This window comes from Glarea lozoyensis (genome assembly GCF_000409485.1).
Source record: "Glarea lozoyensis ATCC 20868 chromosome Unknown GLAREA12, whole genome shotgun sequence".
Taxonomy (NCBI): Eukaryota; Fungi; Ascomycota; class Leotiomycetes; order Helotiales; family Helotiaceae; genus Glarea; species Glarea lozoyensis.
This window is the reverse complement of record NW_007360986.1, coordinates 384,589-406,270: the sequence shown is the minus strand read 5'-3', so window position 1 is coordinate 406,270 and position 21,682 is coordinate 384,589. Positions and strand designations below refer to the sequence as shown.

The 21,682-nt window shown below is 47.5% G+C and overlaps 5 protein-coding genes across 5 annotated transcripts; all 5 read left to right on the top strand.

Moving 5' to 3' along the window:
* Window positions 1-432: 432 nt before the first annotated feature.
* Window positions 433-7,719, top strand: GLAREA_10585 (Thiolase-like protein; the record flags this gene model as incomplete). The annotated part of the gene is made up of 6 exons (XM_008079686.1): window positions 433-734; window positions 791-1,079; window positions 1,480-3,202; window positions 3,253-3,348; window positions 3,690-7,618; window positions 7,669-7,719. The coding sequence occupies 6 exons, from the start codon at window positions 433-435 to the stop codon at window positions 7,717-7,719; spliced, it is 6,390 nt and encodes a 2,129-aa protein (XP_008077877.1).
* Window positions 7,720-10,370: 2,651 nt separating this feature from the next.
* Window positions 10,371-11,588, top strand: GLAREA_10584 (TrN; the record flags this gene model as incomplete). Its single annotated transcript, XM_008079685.1, has 1 exon — window positions 10,371-11,588. One exon carries the CDS (start codon window positions 10,371-10,373, stop codon window positions 11,586-11,588), a length of 1,218 nt encoding a protein of 405 aa, XP_008077876.1.
* A 4,122-nt stretch (window positions 11,589-15,710) lies between these two features.
* GLAREA_10583 (Zn2/Cys6 DNA-binding protein) lies at window positions 15,711-19,343 on the top strand (the record flags this gene model as incomplete). Its single annotated transcript, XM_008079684.1, has 5 exons — window positions 15,711-16,018; window positions 16,192-17,527; window positions 17,577-17,726; window positions 18,024-18,139; window positions 18,275-19,343. 5 exons carry the CDS (start codon window positions 15,711-15,713, stop codon window positions 19,341-19,343), a joined length of 2,979 nt encoding a protein of 992 aa, XP_008077875.1.
* Window positions 19,344-19,666: 323 nt separating this feature from the next.
* GLAREA_10582 (uncharacterized protein) lies at window positions 19,667-20,076 on the top strand (the record flags this gene model as incomplete). Its single annotated transcript, XM_008079683.1, has 3 exons — window positions 19,667-19,707; window positions 19,768-19,957; window positions 20,035-20,076. The coding sequence occupies 3 exons, from the start codon at window positions 19,667-19,669 to the stop codon at window positions 20,074-20,076; spliced, it is 273 nt and encodes a 90-aa protein (XP_008077874.1).
* Window positions 20,077-20,367: 291 nt separating this feature from the next.
* GLAREA_10581 (NAD(P)-binding Rossmann-fold containing protein) lies at window positions 20,368-21,268 on the top strand (the record flags this gene model as incomplete). The annotated part of the gene is made up of 2 exons (XM_008079682.1): window positions 20,368-21,178; window positions 21,234-21,268. The coding sequence occupies 2 exons, from the start codon at window positions 20,368-20,370 to the stop codon at window positions 21,266-21,268; spliced, it is 846 nt and encodes a 281-aa protein (XP_008077873.1).
* Between the last annotated feature and the right edge of the window lie 414 nt (window positions 21,269-21,682).

Genomic DNA, 21,682 nt, shown 5'->3' with positions numbered 1-21,682 from the left:
TCTCGCTTTTGTTGTTACCAGTATCTAAAAATGAGTGGGGATGTCCGCCGGAGGAATGGCCTACGGACTAAAAATATGTCAGTCTCCACTGAGACACCCAACCCCTGGTTCGGCAAGCGTAGTTGATTATGTACTCCCGTACTGAGCATCGTTCGTTACTCGCTTGTTGGTCGCCTTTTTGCTCGCCGAGATCTCTCTTTGACGCCTGTTTCGGTCTTCAAAGAATGGAACACGATGCTGGCAATTATCTTATCGCATGTGCGTTGACTATCCCATGCAAGCCAGTCTGATGGGATCGTCCCTGTCATAGAAAGTGTCTATAGTCATCATGACTTTGGTGTGGGTGAAAGTGAATATAACTGCTCAATCTGCTCGATGAATTGCTCTCCATCAACCTTTCCAATTCACAACTGGAATACACAGTCCTTGAAGATGTCGGGAACCTCTAACCAGAAGGTTTTTTTTCTCTTCGGGGACCAATCACTTGACACATATGGCTTCCTTGCGAATTTCCTTCATCGCAGCTCGCCTAGTCTACTGTCGAAGACCTTCATTGAGCAGGCCTCCGATGCCCTTTGCCGCGAAGTAAATGCTTTATCGAACTTGGAACGAAATAAGATACCCAGATTTTCCAGCCTTGAGGATCTCAACGAACGATATCATATTAGTGGGATCAAGCACTCCGGTATCGAGAGTGCGTTATTATGTGCCACTCAAATTGCACACTACCTTGAGTAAGTCTCCCAACCCCATGCAATGGCAAGTGTAATTGCTAACATGGCGCCTATAGCCGTGCAGAAAAGGTGCCAGAGGACTCTGCTTCTCCCAACAACACAACCCTGGTAGGCTTAAGTACAGGACTATTTGCCGCGGCCGCCATATCTTGCTCGGCTTCATTGTCTGCACTTATTCAGGTTGGAGTTCAAGCGACAGTCCTCGCATTCAGAACTGGCTCCTATGTTGCTGCGTTGGCTGATCAACTTGGTGGAGCCAACGACAATGCCAATCCGTGGGCATACTCCATATCAGCAGATGAAGCGCAGGCCGCATCGAAGCTTGATGAGTTTCATGCTGAAAAGGTAAGCTTAACTCTCTCCTAAATCTAATCCTAATAAATTTCCTTCAAGCAATTGACGAAATATCAATATTTCATCAATCGTTTTGGAGAAACCTCTTACGGACCTGTGACTTGCATCGGCCACTTTGAGTGTGCTCTATATTGGCATATTCCTCTGGATCAATCGATGCTCAATTCTTCAAAGTGATTGACGAAATATCGATATTTTGTCAATCGTTTTGGAGAAGCCTAATGCTTTGACCTATCACTTGTGTCGGCCACTATGAGCGTGCTCTAAATGGGCATATTCCGGTGAGCCTATTCAAAGCAGTGGACGAAATATCGATATTTCGTCAATTGCTCTGAGAAATCATCATCGTCAATCACTTATCTATCACGAGAGCTATACTAACATTGCTCAGGCGATCTCCCATGCTAGTAGGGCTTACATTAGCGCTACCACACCAGACTCTGTAGCCATTAGCGGACCACCCTCCACCCTTGAGGCTCTATGGGCTAGTGATGCATTCTCGGTAACACCAACGCCATTGCCGCTATATGGCCCATATCAGGCGTCACATCTTCACCCAGAGCTCCAAATCGAAAAGGTGCTAGGTCTTAAGAACTCTCGTATTTCCGATGTATTGGAGTCCTCCAGACCTAATTCTCGAATCTTGTCATCAGCAACAGGACAGTCATTTGAGGAGCAGTCCGCTCTACAGCTATTCTCGGCGGTTGCTGAGAATGTTCTCACCAAGTCGTCTCACCTACAGAATGTTCTTGATGGATGCAAATCTGAGAGCACTGGCCGAACTTTGGTCATACCTGTAGGCCCGACATCTTTCGCGACTACAGTCGTGGATTCGTTGAGGTCTGCAAGCGGGTCGGATGTGGTTCTCCGAAGAGCGCCATTCGGCAACAACGAACCAGCCCCTTTTGCTGGCAGTGGATCATCTAGCACCGGAAAGCTTGCCATTGTTGGCATGGCTGGAAGGTTTCCAGATGCCGCAAGCCATGAGTTGCTATGGGAGCTCCTAGAGAAGGGACTCGCTGTACACAGAGAAGTTCCCCCAGACAGATTCCCAGTCAAGACGCACGTCGACCCTTCTGGAAAGACTGTGAACACAAGTCACACTCCTTTTGGTTGCTGGATTGAGAACCCGGGCCTTTTCGACCCTCGATTCTTCAACATGTCTCCTAGAGAGGCCTTCCAGACAGACCCCATGCAGAGGATGGCTCTTTCCACGGCTTTCGAGGCTTTGGAGATGAGCGGATATACACCAAACCGTACACCTTCCACCAGACTTGATCGAGTTGGTACCTTTTACGGGCAAACCTCGGACGACTGGCGTGAGATTAATGCCGCTCAGGAGGTCGATACCTACTTTATTACCGGTGGAGTAAGAGCGTTCGGGCCAGGTAGAATCAATTACCACTTTGGGTTTAGTGGGCCTAGTTTCAATGTCGATACTGCCTGTTCATCTAGCGCGGCAGCACTTCAGCTTGCCTATACCTCCCTCTGCGCTAAGGACTGCGACACTGCTATAGTTGGCGGTCTTTCCTGTATGACGAACAGCGATATTTTTGCTGGTCTGAGTCGTGGGCAATTCCTTTCAAAAACAGGACCTTGCGCTACATTTGACAACGACGCAGACGGATATTGCCGAGCTGATGGCGTAGGGACGATTATCGTCAAACGTCTTGAAGACGCCATTTCCGATAAAGACAACGTTCTAGCTGTCATCTTAGGTTCGGCAACGAATCATTCAGCTGATGCAGTCTCAATTACTCACCCACACGGAGGAACTCAAGAAATACTCTATCGCTCTATCCTCCGCAAAGCCGGTGTTGATCCTCTTGACATCGACTACGTTGAAATGCACGGCACCGGCACACAGGCGGGCGACGGCACAGAAATGAAGTCTGTCACGAACGTCTTTGCACCAGCAGACCGTAAGAGGACGGCAGAGCAACCTCTGTACCTTGGTGCTGTCAAAGCAAATGTCGGCCATGGTGAAGCAGCTTCTGGTATCACTGCACTGATCAAAGTCCTCATGATGCTGCAGAAGAACGCCATCCCGCCTCATGTAGGTATTAAAAACACTATAAACGTCGGTTTCCCCAAGGATTTGGCCGAGCGCAATGGTGAGTTTCTCAACTTTGAGGGGATTAAAGTCATAACTAACATTCGACAGTTAACATCGCATTCCATAAAACTCCTCTTCGGGCTCGAGCTGGCATGCCCAGACGTGTGTTTTTGAATAATTTCAGCGCTGCTGGAGGCAATACTGGTGGGCATTTTCTTTTATCTTATGTGGTTCTTTTAAAATCATTTTTTTGGTGTTTTGGGAGTTGAAGAGAAGGGAGGTTAGGGGACCCACACCGTGGTGGCAGAATCACTCGCCACCCCTGAGCGGCCCCCACCGCCTTTTCGCGATGGAACAGAATCTGACTGCCCTGGCAATCGAAACACGATAATCCCCAAAACAATTGACGAAATCTCACATGTTTCGTGAATTGGTTACAGGACATATGCGAGATTTGGTCAATTGTTTTGGGCAAATATAACACCCTAAGAGCCAAATTCGTAGGGTACTATCTAACGAGAGGACGAAGTACTGACCTGTTACAGGAATTCTACTAGAGGATGGCCCAACATACAAGAATGCCACAGTTGATCCTCGATCAATGCATGTTGTATCGGTTACAGCAAAGTCCAAGTCTGCGATGTTTCGAAACGCTTCCCGCTTGGTCGACTACCTCGAAGCCAACCCAAAAACTACCATTTCCGACCTCGCATACACCACTACCGCTCGAAGGATCCAGCACAACTGGCGAATGACCTTTTCAGCATCTGATATTCAGCAGGCGAAGAGTATCATCAAGAGCAAGATGAATGACACTTTCGTCCCCGTTCACTCCGTGCCTCCTAAGGTTGCCTACACCTTCACTGGCCAAGGCTCTCATTACGCTGGTCTCGGCAAAGATTTGTACAACAACTCATCTGTCTTCCGAGAAAACATTCTAGAGTTCGACAGAATCGCCAGAATTCAGGGCTTCCCATCATTCCTTCCCCTCATCGACGGCAGCGTTACTGATGTTTCTACGCTGTCACCAGTCGTTGTCCAGATTGGTATGGTATGCTTCGAAGTCGCCATGGCTCGTTTGTGGGCATCCTGGGGAGTCAACCCTAGCGTTCTTGTCGGCCACAGCTTGGGTGAATATTCAGCCTTGTGCGTGTCTGGCGTGCTCTCTGCCAGTGACACTATCTATTTGGTCGGTGCTCGGGCTCAGCTACTTGTCGAGAAATGCACAGCCAACACTCACGCCATGTTGGCCGTTCAGGGCTCCGTGGATGCTTTGAACGAAGCTCTCCCTGAGATGGCAGGCAGCTTGAGCGTTGCCTGTATCAACGGCCCACGCGAGACGGTGCTTGGTGGTGAAGCAGGTGCTATGGCAGATCTTGCTGAAAAGCTCACGCAATCGGGCTTTAAGTGCACAAAGCTTCAGGTACCATTCGCTTTCCACACCGCACAAGTGGATGCTATTCTTGATGATTTCGAAAAACTTGCTGCCTCTGTTCGCTTTGGCTCTGCAAACATTCCTCTGATCTCTCCGCTCCTGGGTCGTCCACTTTCCGAAGGAGAATCGATCGACCCCACCTACCTCCGAAACCACGCTCGTGAAGCTGTCAACTTCCTTGCTGGCTTGACTTCTTCTCAAGAGCTAGGTATCATCGACGAAAAGACGGTTTGGATCGAAGTTGGTCCTCATTCCGTCTGCTCCGGCATGGTGAAATCCACCTTTGGCGCAACCACTATTACTGCACCTTCTCTTCGACGCAACGAGGAAGCCTACAAGACAATCTCCGCTAGCTTGTGCGCTCTTCAAAATGCCGGTATGAACATCGATTGGAACGAATACCATCGCGACTTTTCCGACTCCGTCAGACTCCTCAGTCTTCCCACATACTCGTATGATGATAAGAATTATTGGATTCAGTACGAGGGAGACTGGAGCTTGAACAAAGGACGCAAAGCTGCCGGTGCTCTTCCTGCACCAGAGATTGTCAAATCTTCATTGAGCACGACCAGCGTTCACGAGGTCGTTAAAGAAACGATCAGCGACCATGTTGCTACAGTCGTCACCGAAACTGATATTGCGAGACCAGATCTACGTCCGTTGGTGACTGGCCACGTGGTCAATGGCTCTTACCTCTGCCCATCATCTCTCTATGGTGATATGGCAATGACGGTCTGCGAATATGGCTATAAATTGATTGATCCTGATGTCAAGGATCTGGTCATGGATATCACCCATATGGAAGTTCCAAAATCTCTGATTGCGGATCCTGCTGGAAAGTCGCAGATATTGACCCTCACTGCGACAATCGATATCAATCGTCGATCAGCAAGTCTTGTCTTTTCTAGTGGATCAGACAAATCCAAGGTCGAGCATGCACACTGTCGTGTGCTATTCGGTACTCGCGAAGCCTATCTTTCCGAGTTTCAACGACAATCTTACCTCATCCAGTCCCGTGTGGACTGGCTCAAGAAAGCTGAGAGTGAAGGAGAAGCTCACAAGATTGGGCGTGGTCTGGCATACAAGCTCTTCGCTGCTCTGGTCGATTACGACAAGCGGTACAGAGGTATGGAGGAAGTTATCCTTCACAGTGAGAATATGGAAGCGACATCACGCGTTGTCTTCCAGACAACGCCGGAAGATGGCACATTCAATTGCAGCCCATACTGGATCGACAGCGTTGCTCACATCTCGGGCTTCATTGTCAACGGCTCTGATGCCATTGACTCCAAAGAGAATGTCTACATATCTCACGGGTGGGAATCCTTTAGAATCGCCGAACCACTCTCGGCTACAAAGACGTACCGCTCCTACGTAAGAATGCAACCAGTAGAGAAGAAGGTTCTTCAAGGTGATGTCTACATCTTCGATGGTGACAGGATCATTGGTATGGTCGGTGGTCTCAAGTTCCAGTGCATTCAACGAAGAGTTCTCAACATGCTTATGCCACCTGTTGGAGCCGCTGCTGCTTCGAAGCCAGCTGCCCGTGCTGCACCACCTCAAGTTACCACAAAGAAGCCAGTGAAGACTGCTCAGGTGACCAAGGATAGCATTTCCAAAGTCAACCAGAGGCTTACATCTGTCACCTCTGCCGTCATGAACATCCTTGCCACGGAAATTGGAGTTGGCCTTGACGAGCTTGTCGACAACCTGGCTTGGAACGATTTGGGCTGCGACAGTTTAATGTCCCTTACCGTTAGCGGAAAATTGCGAGAAGACCTTGAGATTGATGTTCCTTCCAGCGCCTTTACAGATAATGCGACAATCGGAGAGTTCAAGGCCTTCCTCTCAAAGTACGAACGCAAGGAATCTGTAGTAACGACCACTTCAGACTCTTCCTCTAGCCATGACACTGCCACACCGGAATTGGAAGACAGCGAGGACACTGAGGTCACCACTCCAAGTGACACATCTGAGGAGGAGAAGGAACCAAGCAATGATTCTGAACTTGGAAACATTATTCGGACTACCATTGCAGGTGAAATGGGTGTCGACATCGATGAAATAATTGATCTCTCGGACCTCACAGAAATCGGCATGGATAGTTTAATGTCATTGAGCATTCTAGGCATACTTCGTGAGCGGACTGGCATGAATCTTCCTGCGGACCTTTTGGCGAACAATCCTTCGATCAAGGCCATCGAGAAGTCGCTCAATATCGGAGGCACCAAAGCAGCAAAACCCGCTAAGGCACCTGCCAAGAAACCTTCTGCACCTGCAAAGTCAATAAGCGCAACCACTGAGCGTCTAGCTACATCTGTGCTGCTCCAGGGCAACTCGAAGAAGGCAACAAAACACCTCTGGATGGTACCTGATGGAAGTGGCTCCGCTACATCATACACCGAAATTTCAGAGATTGGACCCAATGTTGCCGTGTGGGGCCTCAATTCACCATACATGAAAGTGCCAGAAGAATACAAGTGTGGTGTTATCGGCATGGCGTCGTCTTTCATCTCGGAGATCAAGCGCCGTCAGCCTGTGGGACCATACTTGCTTGCAGGATGGAGTGCAGGTGGTGTCATTGCTTTCGAGGCTGTTAATCAGTTGATCAAGAACGGTGACGAAGTTGAACAGCTCATTATTATCGATGCGCCATGTCCCGATATCATTGAGCCTCTACCAGCTTCACTTCACAGATGGTTCGGAGAGATTGGACTCCTCGGCGACGGCGACCTCTCCAAGCTACCAAAATGGCTCTTACCTCATTTCGCCGCGTCTGTCACAGCTCTGTCAAACTATTCTGCTGAGCTCATTGATCCAAAGAAGTCGCCATTCGTCACCGCAATCTGGTGTGAAGACGGTGTTTGCCATTTACCAACAGATCCACGACCAGATCCATTCCCATACGGTCATGCCCAGTTCCTTCTTGATAATCGAACTGACTTTGGCCCGAATCTTTGGGACAAATATTTGAATGGGGAGAGATTTGTTACCAAGCACATGCCAGGAAACCACTTCAGTATGATGAAGGGAGACTTGGTAAGTTCCTATCCTTCGCACAACTCCTTACAATGACTAACATTTCTTAGGCAAAACAGCTTGGTAACATTATCCGAGGAGCAGTAGCTCAGACGGCTTGATATTATCACCACAAATATGTAATTGAGCTTTTTTGGGGTGTTCAAGATTTGCAGCATAAGATGGATGGCGTTCCGGAAACTGTGTTCTTTGCAGGCATTTTGCTGTCTTGATAATGTTATACGAGACGGTATGGATGCTTTTGGCTTGCTAGATTTATTTCTGTACTAATTGCGTGTTGACATTTCCTGTATCTTCTAAATTGCAATATAATGTACAAATTTCCGTTTAGATTGACTTCGGTACATCGCTTATATTTTACTATTTGAGACATTTCAGTTTATCCACCGTGGTATATGCGTGGTTCTTGTTATGGGGATTTGACCGACGCGGGAGGAGGAAATTCGTCACCGAGATCATACAATAACTTCAAGGCAACATACAATCAAGCGCCACTCGCACAGTCCAAGGCAATACGATACTTGTTCACTTGCAATGATGCTCGAACGTTCAATTGTTGCAATATTGAACATCTTCATGACTTGATTTTGAAAACGAGGGTCCTGTTGTGCAATAACTGCAATGCATGGCTCTGCCGTAACTGCATAATCAATGAGCTTCCATTGGGTGAATGCCTGCTGGGTGGTATCACCAAAACGCGACATCCTCTCACAAGCCTTCCCAAGTTCAGCGCTTTACGAAAACGAACAATCGCCTTTAGCCGCAGGCACTCCGTTTAATGCCCGCAAAGTGTTGACTTGCAACCTCCCGGAGCCTTGCCATCGCCTGGGTACAAGCTACAAGTAAGTAGTTACCTAGTGTTACCTTCAAACCCAGCCAAGAGTATCGTGACATATATCGAAGGATATACTCGAGCATGATTATGCCACCACCCGAAGTATATCAATGGTCTTCGGCTACGCAGGCGTCACAAAAGTAATTAAGTAACCCATAATCGACTTCCTTTCGACATATTTGCTACACAAAAAAGCGATTCCTGTTGGCGTCAAAAAAGAGGCAAGGTGGCGTTCTTGGGGTTGGGGAGAACAAGCCACATCCGCAAATGCAACACAATGGCTTTTATCATACAGTGTATTGTAGCAGTCCTCGTTACGAAGCTTGCATTCGATGCTCAGCTTAATCAACTACACCAACCAGTGAAGTACTAGGCATGATAGAGTTTGATGGGCGTTTCGGACCCCGCTTATATACACCAACTGGTCCCTTACCTATGGTAAGGTACAATCGATACTGTGAGATACTGTGATGTGCTTTTCTAGTACTTGTCTGCTGCATAATAGATATCGCAACAAAAGTGGTTCGCTTAACTTTCACGATGTCGAAGCCGCAACGAAACATAATTGTGGCATGATCCAAAGTCCAAAAAGGTATTTGGTCTGGAAGGCCGTAGATCTACACCCATCTAGTCCCCCACATGTTGAAGATATGTCTTTTCTGAAGACTGTTAATCTGGGATAGATCGCCCGGTTTGCCAGAAAATGGACTACAACTTAGTACTTACTACTTGTGGATCCCTTGCTTGCACCGATAAAGGGTCTGTAATGTCTTGCAGCGTGGCTATCGCACCGGACACAGAAATACGAGGGTACTACCTAAGGCGAATCGGCAGGTTAAGAGTGACTTCAAGGAACAAAGCCGCTTTCTTAGGCTTGTACGGACCGCCATCCTTCTGGCGTGTATGCGTAGCTGATTCGGCTAGCTCCGAGTGGTATTCCTCGACACCTCATCGTTGTCTTAAAGTTTATTGGTGCCCAGATGCAGATGCGGTTCGGATAATCTCCCGTTTTGAAGCGAGATCAAGACCCTTCATCCAATTTTCGGCCAGGTTTTGCAGCCTACATTTTTTGCACTCATCACAGGAAAATCAATTACAATGAACACAGCACTGTAAAAAACAACTCCAATGGTGCGTTGGTGGTTTTTTCGGTGTCTCAGGAGATTAGTTCCATATGATGATGTGTCGATGACATCTACACTACCACGTCGGCTACGAGACCGTCTAGTGCTTGTTTTTATACATGCCAAGAATTGACTTTAACGCTGCTAAGGTTTGACAGGAGTAGTGACATATCCACAAGCAGCAGCGTCTCGTCGACTTTATGTCAGTGTCTCAATTTGACGCGTAGTGTTATTGTACTCTATTGGACTTTGCCACGAAGCGCTGGTGGGAGAGAGGCAGAGCTATCGGAGGTCCGGGGAAACGTGACTCCCCTTGTTCCCTGGTCAGGTTCCGAGTACAAACCCACCTTCAATTATGAGTGCAGCGGACGTGCAGGCTTATTATGTTTTAGACTAACTTGTGAGAGGAGCTCTACGTGGTGTGCTCAGATACCGGAGTCCTGGCATGGCATACAACTTTAGCATCTAAAATAATACTCTAGAGCTCCCGGTAGCCTTTGAGACTGTTTTGAATGTCTCCAACGGTTCTCCAGTCTCTGGTCTATATGCCTTCCTCTACGGACGAATGATTCTTTTCGGCGACCCCAGATTTCCCATTCGTTGCACTCGCTCGTTACATATACTCGTTTTCTCAGCCTTCGTTCGCAATTTTATGTTTGGTCTTCTTGGAATTCTTCTACAAAGAAACGCTTATCAAGGGTACAGGAGCTTGGGAATTATCAATTCACTTCTCAACCTTCACTATTCGGTGTCACGTCAGCTTTCCGAGCCTTTCCACCTCCACATCCGCTCCATGTCTAAGTGTCAGAACACCTCGAAGCCACGGCAGCCAAAATTGAGGGCTTCTTGTGATGGATGCTTCCTCGCCAAGGTCAAATGCAGCAAAGAACGTCCAATTTGTTCTCGATGTCTGACTACTGGTGCGGAGTGTGGTTATAGTCCGTCATGTCGGACTGGGAAATCAAAATCTACGAATCCGGGAATGGATCAAAGGCCGTCCAATTCTTCTCTTGAGAACCTCTACGAAGAACCAGCTGTCACATATACAACCCTGAGTCAAGATATGTCGTACCCAGAAGAGCCTCCACCTTTCGCTTCCAATCCAGGATGGTCACCTATGCCTCCTCAACCACAACCAGATCACAGATTTCATCGACGGTCGATATCGACGTCAACCGCACCTCCAATGATCCGAGATCCAAGTTCGACCCCAGAATCCATCAGTAACACAGCGACCATGGAAGCATTTGATCCGCAGTTCCAATTCCCACAAGGCATGAGAGGGCCTGGCTCATCTAGTTTTCATTCCATGAGATCAAAATCCATGGCAGAGATCCCAGCATTCCCGCCGATGGAACCCTACTTTGAAGGAGGTCAGCCTGATGTTATGATGTTCGGACAGATGCCGGGCATGGGTCAATTTCAAAAAGATGTTTATCAGCCCAACGAAATGATCGCTAACCCTTCTACATGTAATTGCTTTGACAATTCACTCCAAGCATTACAAGCACTCCACCAGCATACAGCAAATAACATTCAATCACCATCATTCGACGTCGTTCTTGTTGTAAATAGGCGAGCGGTTGAGAGCTGCGCTATCATGCTGGACTGCCCGAAATGTATCACTGGAGGGAATGGAAATTCAAATACCAGTACGATGTTGCTGGCGACTATAGTTGGCAAGGTTACTTCATTCTATCGTGCCGCGTCACAAAACTACTTTGGATTCACAAGTCAAAATCAATACCAGCCGCAACAACTCTCGCTCACGATTGGGGCTTACAAGATCGCTGAGGAAGACGGGAGATGGTTAGAAATGGAGATACTTCTTCGAGAGCTGAGAAAGCTCGAGGATGTCTTGGGGAAGTTTCAAGACGTGGTTAGCAAGGACGAGATGGAGGAACATGGCGGCGTGCAGAATGCTGTTCTTAGTTATCTCAGGCAGAGCTTGAACGTGACATTCGAAGTCCTCAACATGAGGAGGAATATGCCACAGAGCTCACGTGGTTAATTAGTTTGAGCTCATGTATATACGAATTGACTTGGAGTACCACGCTGCAAATGGCATTTAACAAATCGGCAGCACGCTTTTGCCCATGATTGCAGTATCCCACATGTCATCCCACAAATGTGCTATCCCACATGGTGAATTTTCAGCCCTGAAGCAGGACGCCCGATACGTCTAATCTTCAAGTGATTCGTCAATTTCAAGGGTGTTTCACGCACCAAGAGCATTTCACTGATTGAATGCAGGACGTCATCATGCACAATCTATTAAGTGGCACGATTTTCTGGGAGTGTGTTCCTGAATCAATTAATTTGAATGCTTGCCCCGACGCTCCTCGTACTCTTTACAGTTCATATCCAGCACACCACGTGAATCCCACCCAGAATGAAGTTTCTCGGGATTTTGCCTTTAGTGCAACAGATGCAACGTTTGAGTAAGGGTCTCGTCGGCTCCAAGTCTTCTTGTATCAAGCCGGAGGAATTCGGTTGGGTGATCACGATTACACAACCCATAGGATAAATCAATGCAGTGCCACTCCTCGTGCATCGTCTTGCTGCCGGCTAAGGTGACTTTGATGCGGATGTTCCAGAACAAATGTCGTGAGGGAGATACCGAATTCTATCCTCAAATGACATTCAACTCGTGGGACAGGGAGCACTCGCTTTCCATTTCGGGAAGTGCAGCACTGCGTTTCGCACCGATGGACACCACTTCAAGACAAGCACACACCCCTCGTTACAACAAGCCGAAAGAGCCAGCAACGTGCATTTCGGCAGGGGTAATCTGCATGTAATGGAAGGCTGGAAAATGTACCAACCCTATTGTCGAGACATCTCCTCGATGTCTATGGTACCTCGTTATCACGAAATTGCTGTCGACTCACCTCACTTTACCAAACATGTAAAATCAATAATAAGCCCAACATACAACACGACAAGTACCGCCACCGGAGTTCGAAATCGACAGGCTGAGTGTAGTTCTTAGTATGCTGAGCATCACTCCGTGAGGCGAATGTTGTTGTATATACGTGAAGAAAATGAAAAAAAAAAAAGTATGAAGCCGAAGAAGCGAATTTAACGGCGCAACTCTTCCCGACTTGTGTGAGTTGTGAAGCCGTCAGTGGTTACCACACATCCGAAATCTTCGACTGCACTGCATTGTGAGTACATGTAGAGTTTGTGGTCTTTTGGGAGCGGGTACTATTGAGGTGTCTTGAATAACTCTCGTGTTGGGGTATGACTAGCTGCGGAAGCGAAACCTCATGGCATGCAGCTGTCGAAGCTGGCCAATCGCCAAATGTTGACCGTTTAGGGTAAGAGGCTAGGTCATATACGTCTTCTTTCTCTTCCACGATAATGTATCTGAGGCTGATAAGCCCCGTCCAAGAGTTCAAGATCTCGCGATGAGCCGAGATTCTCGATCCTGCAATCTCGCAATAGTACAAGTTCCCACATGATTAGAGGACTAGCGGATCCCAACATAATACACTTTGGATTAATCCTGGGTCGACTTTCTTCGACAGCCAATGATTCCGAGGATCTGGGTTCCGGCTCTATGAGATGGCAGGGTGTCATGATGGAACTATCAGATGTTGTTTGCATACACACAAACCCTTCTACCAACAAGCTTACCAGCGAATAGACACATCAGAAGTCCCTAAAGTCAGACTTGCGTAGACTACTGCGCGTCTAAATCTAGTGTGCGCTTACCGGCTGATGCATAGATGGATCCGACCGCGAACATCCCTGGAACTCGAAGCTTTTCGTGTGACAGACGGCAGATGTCAGAATTTTGGCGTCAATGAGCATCTTCGCCACTAAAACCCGTAAGGTTTACCGGCTAGTAAGCCTTGTAGACGATCTTTGGCCGAAATGCAGTCCAGGTTATCGAGTGCCCTGAGAGGGCTTGAAGAGGGAAAGCGGATGGAGGAAGGAGGGCTAAGATCGTCGTCAATCGTCGCCAATTGTACATCTCAGATGCTGGGGTTCAGCCTCCATTTTTTTCTTGATTCAGCACGTCAGACATGACCCATTCTGCTTGACGAAGTGAATCATGATTCCTGCTAGTATACTCATGTCTTTTGTATGTAGAGTGTGACTTGAGGACTCGTGCTCTATGGTTGTGTTTTGTGTACATGCACACACACGCTTTATCTGAAGCAGTAAGCAAAATGCGGTGCAGCGACAATGCCTATTGTTATTTCTGGAAACCTTCTTGACGTGGCACCGCTGCAATAGGTAACTGCACGGCGGTAGAGCCCAATACAATGGACACGAACATGTGATGATGATCTTGACATCTGCTATGGTTTGAACGCCCTCAACGGTTTCAAACGTTGAAAGTTATGCGAAGTGATGTGAAATTCGGCACAGCGAGAGATAAAGGACGCAAACGATTTGAGTTGACAGGACCTTCTCATTGGTGTCTTTCAATGACGGAGGAATCACCTTTGAAGCTGTTTTTAGAATGCAACAAGCGCGTGCTAATCTCGATCAAACTTCTTTAGCGTATACTAACTGCTAAAAGCCTAGAGAATAATCCATCATCTAGCTGCAGAACATAGTCCAAAAGTTTAAATATACGTCGCACAAGCAATGTTCCCGTTCAGTATTCGGACAGTCCTCATTCTGACAGTAGTTTCCGGCACGCAGGGTTATCCTAACCACGACTACTCCGTAGTTCAATATTTTCTTTCAGCCCAGCTTAGCCATTATTGTTAGTTCAATCAATTGCCGTCCGCGACGTTCTGTTTGCGAATCACCACAGTCTGTCAGACAATATGAGTGCTTTTAAGCCTTTGACGTATATATTTGCAGCGAGGCGGCGTATCTTCCCACAAACGGATTTACCAGTCTCTGGATGAAACTTTCAGTAAACAACCCAGAACCACTTTATCAACGCAGAAGGTTGCTTTGTTTACGGCCCAAGCGACATCTCGGGATGTTTTTCTCGGCACCTACGGTTCGCCGAATCGTGCATGCATACTATCCCCCCCCCCCTTATTAAAGGTGATACGGTGGGTAATGTGGAGCTTGACGGACGAGTAGAATTTTTCGGATCGAGGAAGACTTACGCATAGTTTATGTGGTAAAGATGAAAATTTAGTATAGGTTCCATAATTCCATGGCACTTCGACCAGTCAGATAACGAGCCCACCGTATAACCTTTAATAAGGGGGGCGGGATAGTATCATATGAACCCATGCTAGCGGAGACGCAATGGAAAGGCGGAGGAGTGGAGAGATTGTGGCTGGGGGAGCAGCTGGAATCATGGGAAAGGGGGATGGTTTTATGGCAGAAAGGTAACATTTGGGTGTCTGTATTCTATAAGCGGACTGGACTCGGCTCATAGCCGTAGCGGCGTCCAAGGTTGGTGGGGGCGGGACTGGTAAAGCCTTGTCAGCGCGAACTGGTGGAGCAGGCATCTCACTTCCGACAGGAACCTCACTTCAGTATGGTAAACAGCTTTGGCTTTTGCCTTTTCCATTCTGGCTACGACCACTTGAGGCTAGAGCCCAGGGCTTCACTAGTCCTTCTTGCGTCTTATCGCCAGTTGACGGCTTTACGCCTTGCTCACCAGCTCCTCCACAGCACACCCCACACACCAGATTGCTGCATAATGATGATGTGTGGTTGATAGATGGCTATTCAGTGAGTCTTCGTGGTTAGGTTCTCCCGGCAAGTCAAAGTATGCACGAAGTACACTCCATCAGACAAGCGAGATATCCAACCGAAGCCGTTGTGCCTCGCAGGGTCGTTGCGGCCGCCTGCCGCCATCAATTTGAGTGTCTGTGTATACTGGGAGACAGTTAGTCCGAGCGATGAGATGAGAGGGCTTCAAGATGAGACGGGTACGTAAAAATGAAGAAAAGCAACTCTCTGCCAGCAACTCACCTGCCAGGTAGTATGATGATGTTTGACTCCAGACTGGCGCAGTATTCAGCGCTCAGCATTCTGCTTGCAGATGCATGCAGATCATCTTTGCGAGTGTCAATCTTATCTGAAATCCGTATTCGGAAGTAATTGTTGTGCCCAGGACGGGAGAGAGTCACTAGGGTCTCGGGCTTTAGCTACTTTCGAGTTGGCTCCATGTGCTGCAGCAGCTACATCAAAGTAAATTAAAGCCATGCTAGTTGATCGATATGGTGTGAAGCTTCGTGTAATACTACTATCTCAGGTACCATCTGCCATAACTCATTGGCTTCGATCGCCTTTTCAGTTAGCGACCTTATCCGTTAGTCAATGCCTCCACATTGAGTCGACTATCTCATCATTCGCCCCTCCTCAGCTTTTAACAGCTATCAAGAACCTCTTCGCTCTACAAATTCCGAAAGACTTTCGATATTCTCGAGAAGAACATGGTTGGTTGCTTCTGTACCTATTGTGGAAAGAGCTTCACTCGAAAGGAACATCTGGAAAGACATATCCCAAGCCGTACGTCTTCAATTAACTTCCAGCGGAGAGGGAAATGACAAGAGCCTTTCTGATTGTGGGAATAGATACAAACGTCAAACCACATCGTTGTGGTGCTTGTCAATTGAGCTTTGCCCGAAGGTCCGTCTTTGAGTCGTACCGGAATGCAGCGAGACGTGCTAACAGATTGACAGGGACCTTCTCCAAAGACACCAAGCTAGTTACCACGAAGTCCAAGATACAATGCAGAACACTCCAGGAAGAACAACGCAGATGGCACGGAGGACACCAATTGCCTGCCTGAACTGTGCCAATGCAAAGGCTGGGTGTGATAAAAATGTTCCTTGCACTCGATGTTACGAAAAGAACTTGCCATGCGAGGCTCGCTATGCTCGTCGAATTTCGAAGGTGGCAGTTCGTGCAGCGGCATCTGGTCCAATCTCGCCAGTAAATGATAGGATGCCACCGCAGTTAAGACAGATAGACGTGAATATGGGGGGTAGTCCGTATGGAGATCCCCAACTTATTTCGCCAAAAAATACCATGTACCAGCAAGCCCTTCCGACCCCTGGAAACGATCTGCCATTCTCAGACGCCAGTCTCTTCGGAGCAGATCCTTCGTTAGACAGTCATGGATTAATGGACTTTGGCGAGAACTTTAATAGCAGCCCAAATATCGACTTCCAGGATTTCTTGTCGTGGGGTGGTGAATACCCAATGGTCTTGGATAACTTCAACAACACCAATCTTCCATCACATATCGAAAACTTCGACATGCCACCTTGTGAGTTAAGTGAATCAAATTCAAGTTCCTATGGTCGACAATCCAGCTCTTCCCGCGCTTCAGTCTCAACAGCACACACTAGACATTCAAGTAATGCTTGTCCGACACCAGCATTATCTCCATCCGCCGCCAAAGGTTCCATTGATCCAAGAATCCAGTCCGCATCAATCTCAGAATTCGAAGCTGTCGTTGCGGCGGAGGATGCATGGCCGCTCGCCCGGTGCAATAAACCAATTTTCTCCGACACATGTCCTCGCACCGCAATTGTTCATCTAGAGACACTTGAACACAATTCCCAGAATCTCGTGGCCTGGTCCTCGTTAATCGACAACCAAGAACTGATATCCGGACCACAATCATCGATTTCCATTGTACCTTTGAATCCAGCAACCCGAGATAAAATCCTAGCCATCACCCAAAGCTTCCTGCACAAGGCTCTCAGCACACACCGAAGTGGTTTCGGCTGGCCCAAATCATCTTCTGGTCATCCAAGTCCAGGCGGCGGCTTCAGCTTTCTTGTCCTTCCTCCTGCCGAAACCCTAGAATATTTCCTTCAAAATTATGTTCGAAGTCTAACCTCATATTTCTCGTTGGTTAATGGCGGAACGGTAGATCCAAATGAAATGATGGCGAATAATCAAGCTTCTACCTTACTCCTTCTGTTGATGATCGCGCAGGGAGCGTGTTGCCTAGCATCGCCGGAAGCAAGACAACTTACAGCCGGTCTGACTGAAACATGTCGCATAGTAAGTTGACAGTATCTTCAGCGGCGAAGAAAACGGCTGATTTTTCTAGTCTCTTTTCGATCTCGTCGAAAAAGATGTTGAGCTATCTGCAGATTGTACCGTTTTGAGGTGTGCTTTGATCTGGACCTTGCTTTCTGCATGGCAAGGAGATAAGTGGCATATGGATATCGCAATGGGACAGAGGGGAATGTACTTGGCTGTAAGTGTTAATCCTTTTGAATTCATTAGTTTTGGTTTGGATTATCGCCCTTGCGCTCGCGGTGGACAGACAAGTGACGATCGGAATGCGATATTCATCCGAAGGGTTTGACCCAGCATCGTATTTTGGTTTACTGTTCGAAGTAAATGAGAAGTGTTGAAATCTGCGCGCAAGAAGGTTACTGTCACTTATCTTGTCTACTCCGAGGCGGGGTAGAAGCAGATCCAAGCACTGTACTCACCTCTTAGAGCCTATCATCTTCGATTAGCTTACGAGGCCTGGCTGACCTCAATCTAGATGCTCAAACATTCCGGGATGATGGAGCCTCAACCTCCGTTCAATCCCGTCTTCGATAACAGCACCAGTAAAGACCTCCAATGGCGAACCTGGGTAAAAAGAGAGACAAAAATTCGGTATGTATAGTATTTTCTCGTTTCGTACTGTGTCATGATCGCTTGTTTTAAAGTTTCGCCGTCGACAGGCATGCAACGGCAGACACGACACTTTGCCACACATGACCTGGGGAACAGCAAGCTAACATACTATAGGCTAGTATATAACTGGGTAATGGTCGATCAAGAACTGTCATTGTTTCACGATACCCCTTGTGTTCTTTCCACCACCGAATTACAAACACCGATACCGAGCGAGGAAAACCTCTGGCTCGCGAGAGACGCCGATGAATGGCTCGCTGCCTTTTATGCTTCCAAAGACCGACCCGAGAGAAGAGCCTCTCAGCCTGGCAGCTCAAACTCCTACTTCGCTCCATCTATAGGAGACCTTTTCCAAGATTTGCTTCACGACAACATCCGTGCCCCTGGACATATTAGTCCTCTTCAACTTAAGCTTCTTCTTCACCCACTTCACTCCCTAGTCTCTCACCTCCGCCATGTCTTGACATGCTTCTCTGACGGTCCAAGCTCCCATCGTGGAAGCCGGACCATCACCAAAGCTTCAACAATGTCAAGACTTGAGGAGGTTCAGTCCTTATTACAGAAGTGGTATGGACTTTGTGTTTTCCATGCTAACGATGACTCGGTCTCTCCTATCATCCAGGAGAACTTGGTTCTCTACCATCTTATCAGCTTGAATGCTGTCACCTCCTTCCCCGACATCGAACGTGTAGCAAGAAAGGAATTTGCGTCCGATCCCACCGCAAACACGCCATCCTTCTACAAGCGATGTATCTACCGACGAGAGGAGGCATTGTTCCATTGCGGACAAGTTTTCCGCTTGATCAACGCGATGCCAAAGCATTGCCGACCTCATTGGTGGTCCGCGGCTGTCTACAGAGCTACTATGATCGTTTGGGTCTACAGCCTTTCACAGGCAGCAGCAGGGTCACACAAGGCAGTGAACGAGACAATCTTCGCCATCGATGCGGTGACGCCTGAACACCCGTCGGTGACTTCATATCTTTGGAATGGCGAAGGACTTCCCGTGTTGAGCAGAAAAGACGGTGGTGTGACGGCCCTCGATCAACCAGGGCCGGTGTTGAAACATTGTGCAGACCTTCTCACGGAAGGCATCTCTAGCAGAATGTCTGATGGTATTAGAAGGAAGCTTCAGACATTGCACAAGAATTGGTGTTTTGATACCCCTGAGGGTTTTGCATGAACTTGCTATCCTCTTTTAGACTTCTTAGGCGTTTGCAGGTGTTTTTTACTGGTATTTCTATTACGTACATACGACATGGTTGTCGAGGTTATGATTTGTTTACATTACAATTGGTGGCAGCAATAATCCGTGTTTTCATAGATTGAGTGGAGGAGTATTGAATTCCTTGTGTTTTGGGGAATAATTAGAAGGGGGTCCTTGGCTGGCAGTCAATTGGAGAAATGTAATAATATATTGTTCTTCAAAGTGCTTCTTTCTATTTGAATACAGATTTCTGTTCCAGTGCAAACATGTTTATCATCGTGTAGCAGTCGCTCGTCAACATGAAAGTGTCCGACGCGAATACTTCAGTTTTGCCACGTTTGTAAGTAAAAACCTCACCACAACCGATGTTGCTATGAAAATACGCTGCTGACATGATCAGAGAGTTGAAATGGAGGTTAAATGATGCCAATATTTCATCCGTAACCAAACTCTCAAAGACTCATTCTCAAAACCAGGAACTCCGTCAAGCTCACACTCAACAGCTCGCAATCTCATCCGCAAGCTCAACATCAACCTCCGTCCCCCCGACTACCCAATTTAAAGCTTCAAGATCACATACAACTGAGTCGGTACTCTTCCAAAAAGTTCCGTTCCTGCACTTATCGGTGATGTGCGGAAGTCCGGACTCAGAATCTGATTCGCTTAGAACAACCGCTGGCCAGCTTACGGGGTGGGGTGGAAAACGTGATCGGATAGCATTACGGGGGAAACGGACTTCGCAGGTTACGGACAAGAGTTTAAGATGGAATTGAGGAATTGGGTGAGGTGAGAAGGAGATAAGTACGAGGCTGGAATGCGGGAACAAGAAGGGTATCACAAGCACAACCGAACAAGCAAAGGTTAATTATAGGTAAGTAAAAGCTCCGTTTGGTCCTGATATTATACTGACAACTTTGAAGTTTGATACGTTTCTAACTTTATACCTTCCTCAAAAGATACCCAAAAGTCCTTCACTCAACACTCACAACCGACCGTCACTATGGCACCAGCAGCAGAAACCGCCACCTCCACCCCTCAAGACACCCAAACTCAACCCTACGATGCCGCCCGTCCCTACGCTGGCCGTGTCGCCTTGATCACCGGCTCCGGACGCGGTATTGGTCGTGGAATGGCCCTTGAACTTGCCTCCCGTGGTGCCTCCGTAGTCGTAAACTACGCCAAATCCGCATCCGCCGCCGAATCGGTGGTATCTGAGATCAAGAAGTTCGGCAGCAAAGGTATTGCCATTCAAGCCGATGTCTCCAAGCCAGCTGAAATCGTCCGTCTCTTCGACGACGCCATCGCTCATTTCGGACGTCTCGATTTCGTGATCTCAAACTCGGGAACTGAGGTTTGGAGTAAAGAGGAAGATGTCACACCTGAGGACTTTGATTATATTTTTAACTTGAACTGCAGAGGACAGTTCTTCGTCGCACAGCAGGGTCTTAAGCATCTTGGCCAGGGAGGCAGAATTATCTTGATGAGTTCGATTGCGGCGCAGATGTCTGGTATTCCAAACCACGCATTGTATGCTGGATCAAAGGCAGCTGTTGAGGGTTTTGCTAGAAGTTTCGCCGTGGATTGCGGACACAAGGGTGTTACCGTCAATGCTATTGCACCAGGAGGAATCAAGACTGATATGTTTGATGCTAATGCATGGCATTATGTTCCAAATGGAACACCAGACATGAGTATGGAGATTATTGAGAAGGGAATTGCGAGATTCTGCCCACTGCAGAGATGTGGTGTCCCAGCGGATATTGCAAAGGCGGTTGCTTTGTTGGTTAGTCCTGACAGCGAGTGGATTAATGGTACGTTTCTTCTTTTGGGTGAAAGATGTGAAAGTGTTTGCTAATTGGGTCACAGGTCAAGTCATCAGACTCAGCGGTGGTGGTGTTTAGGTTTTTCAAAGCATTTAGGAGGTTTCTGGGCGTGCTAAAATGAGCATCTTGGAGGAATTCATTGGGTTTGCTACTTATAGAACGTTATTAAATTGAAATGTTATTTCTACACATACCTTACACTTAACTTTGAACTCGTTATGAATAGACACAAGCCCAATAGCTACATATCTCCATAACACCGCCCAATATCACTGCCGGAATGAGTCTTACACCGATTTCTCATTAAAGGGCCATGGATTCTTGATATCCTAGATCATTTCGTTGTCCTGAAAGCTCGCTTATGAAGGGGGCTCCATCACGTGTGAAAAGGACAATGCAAATGACAGCAACTTCTCAAGCTTCCCCTAAAGGTTAAACCGACTTATGAAAACGAGTTGACGTGTCTCGGATACAACCAGACTGTCACAGAGG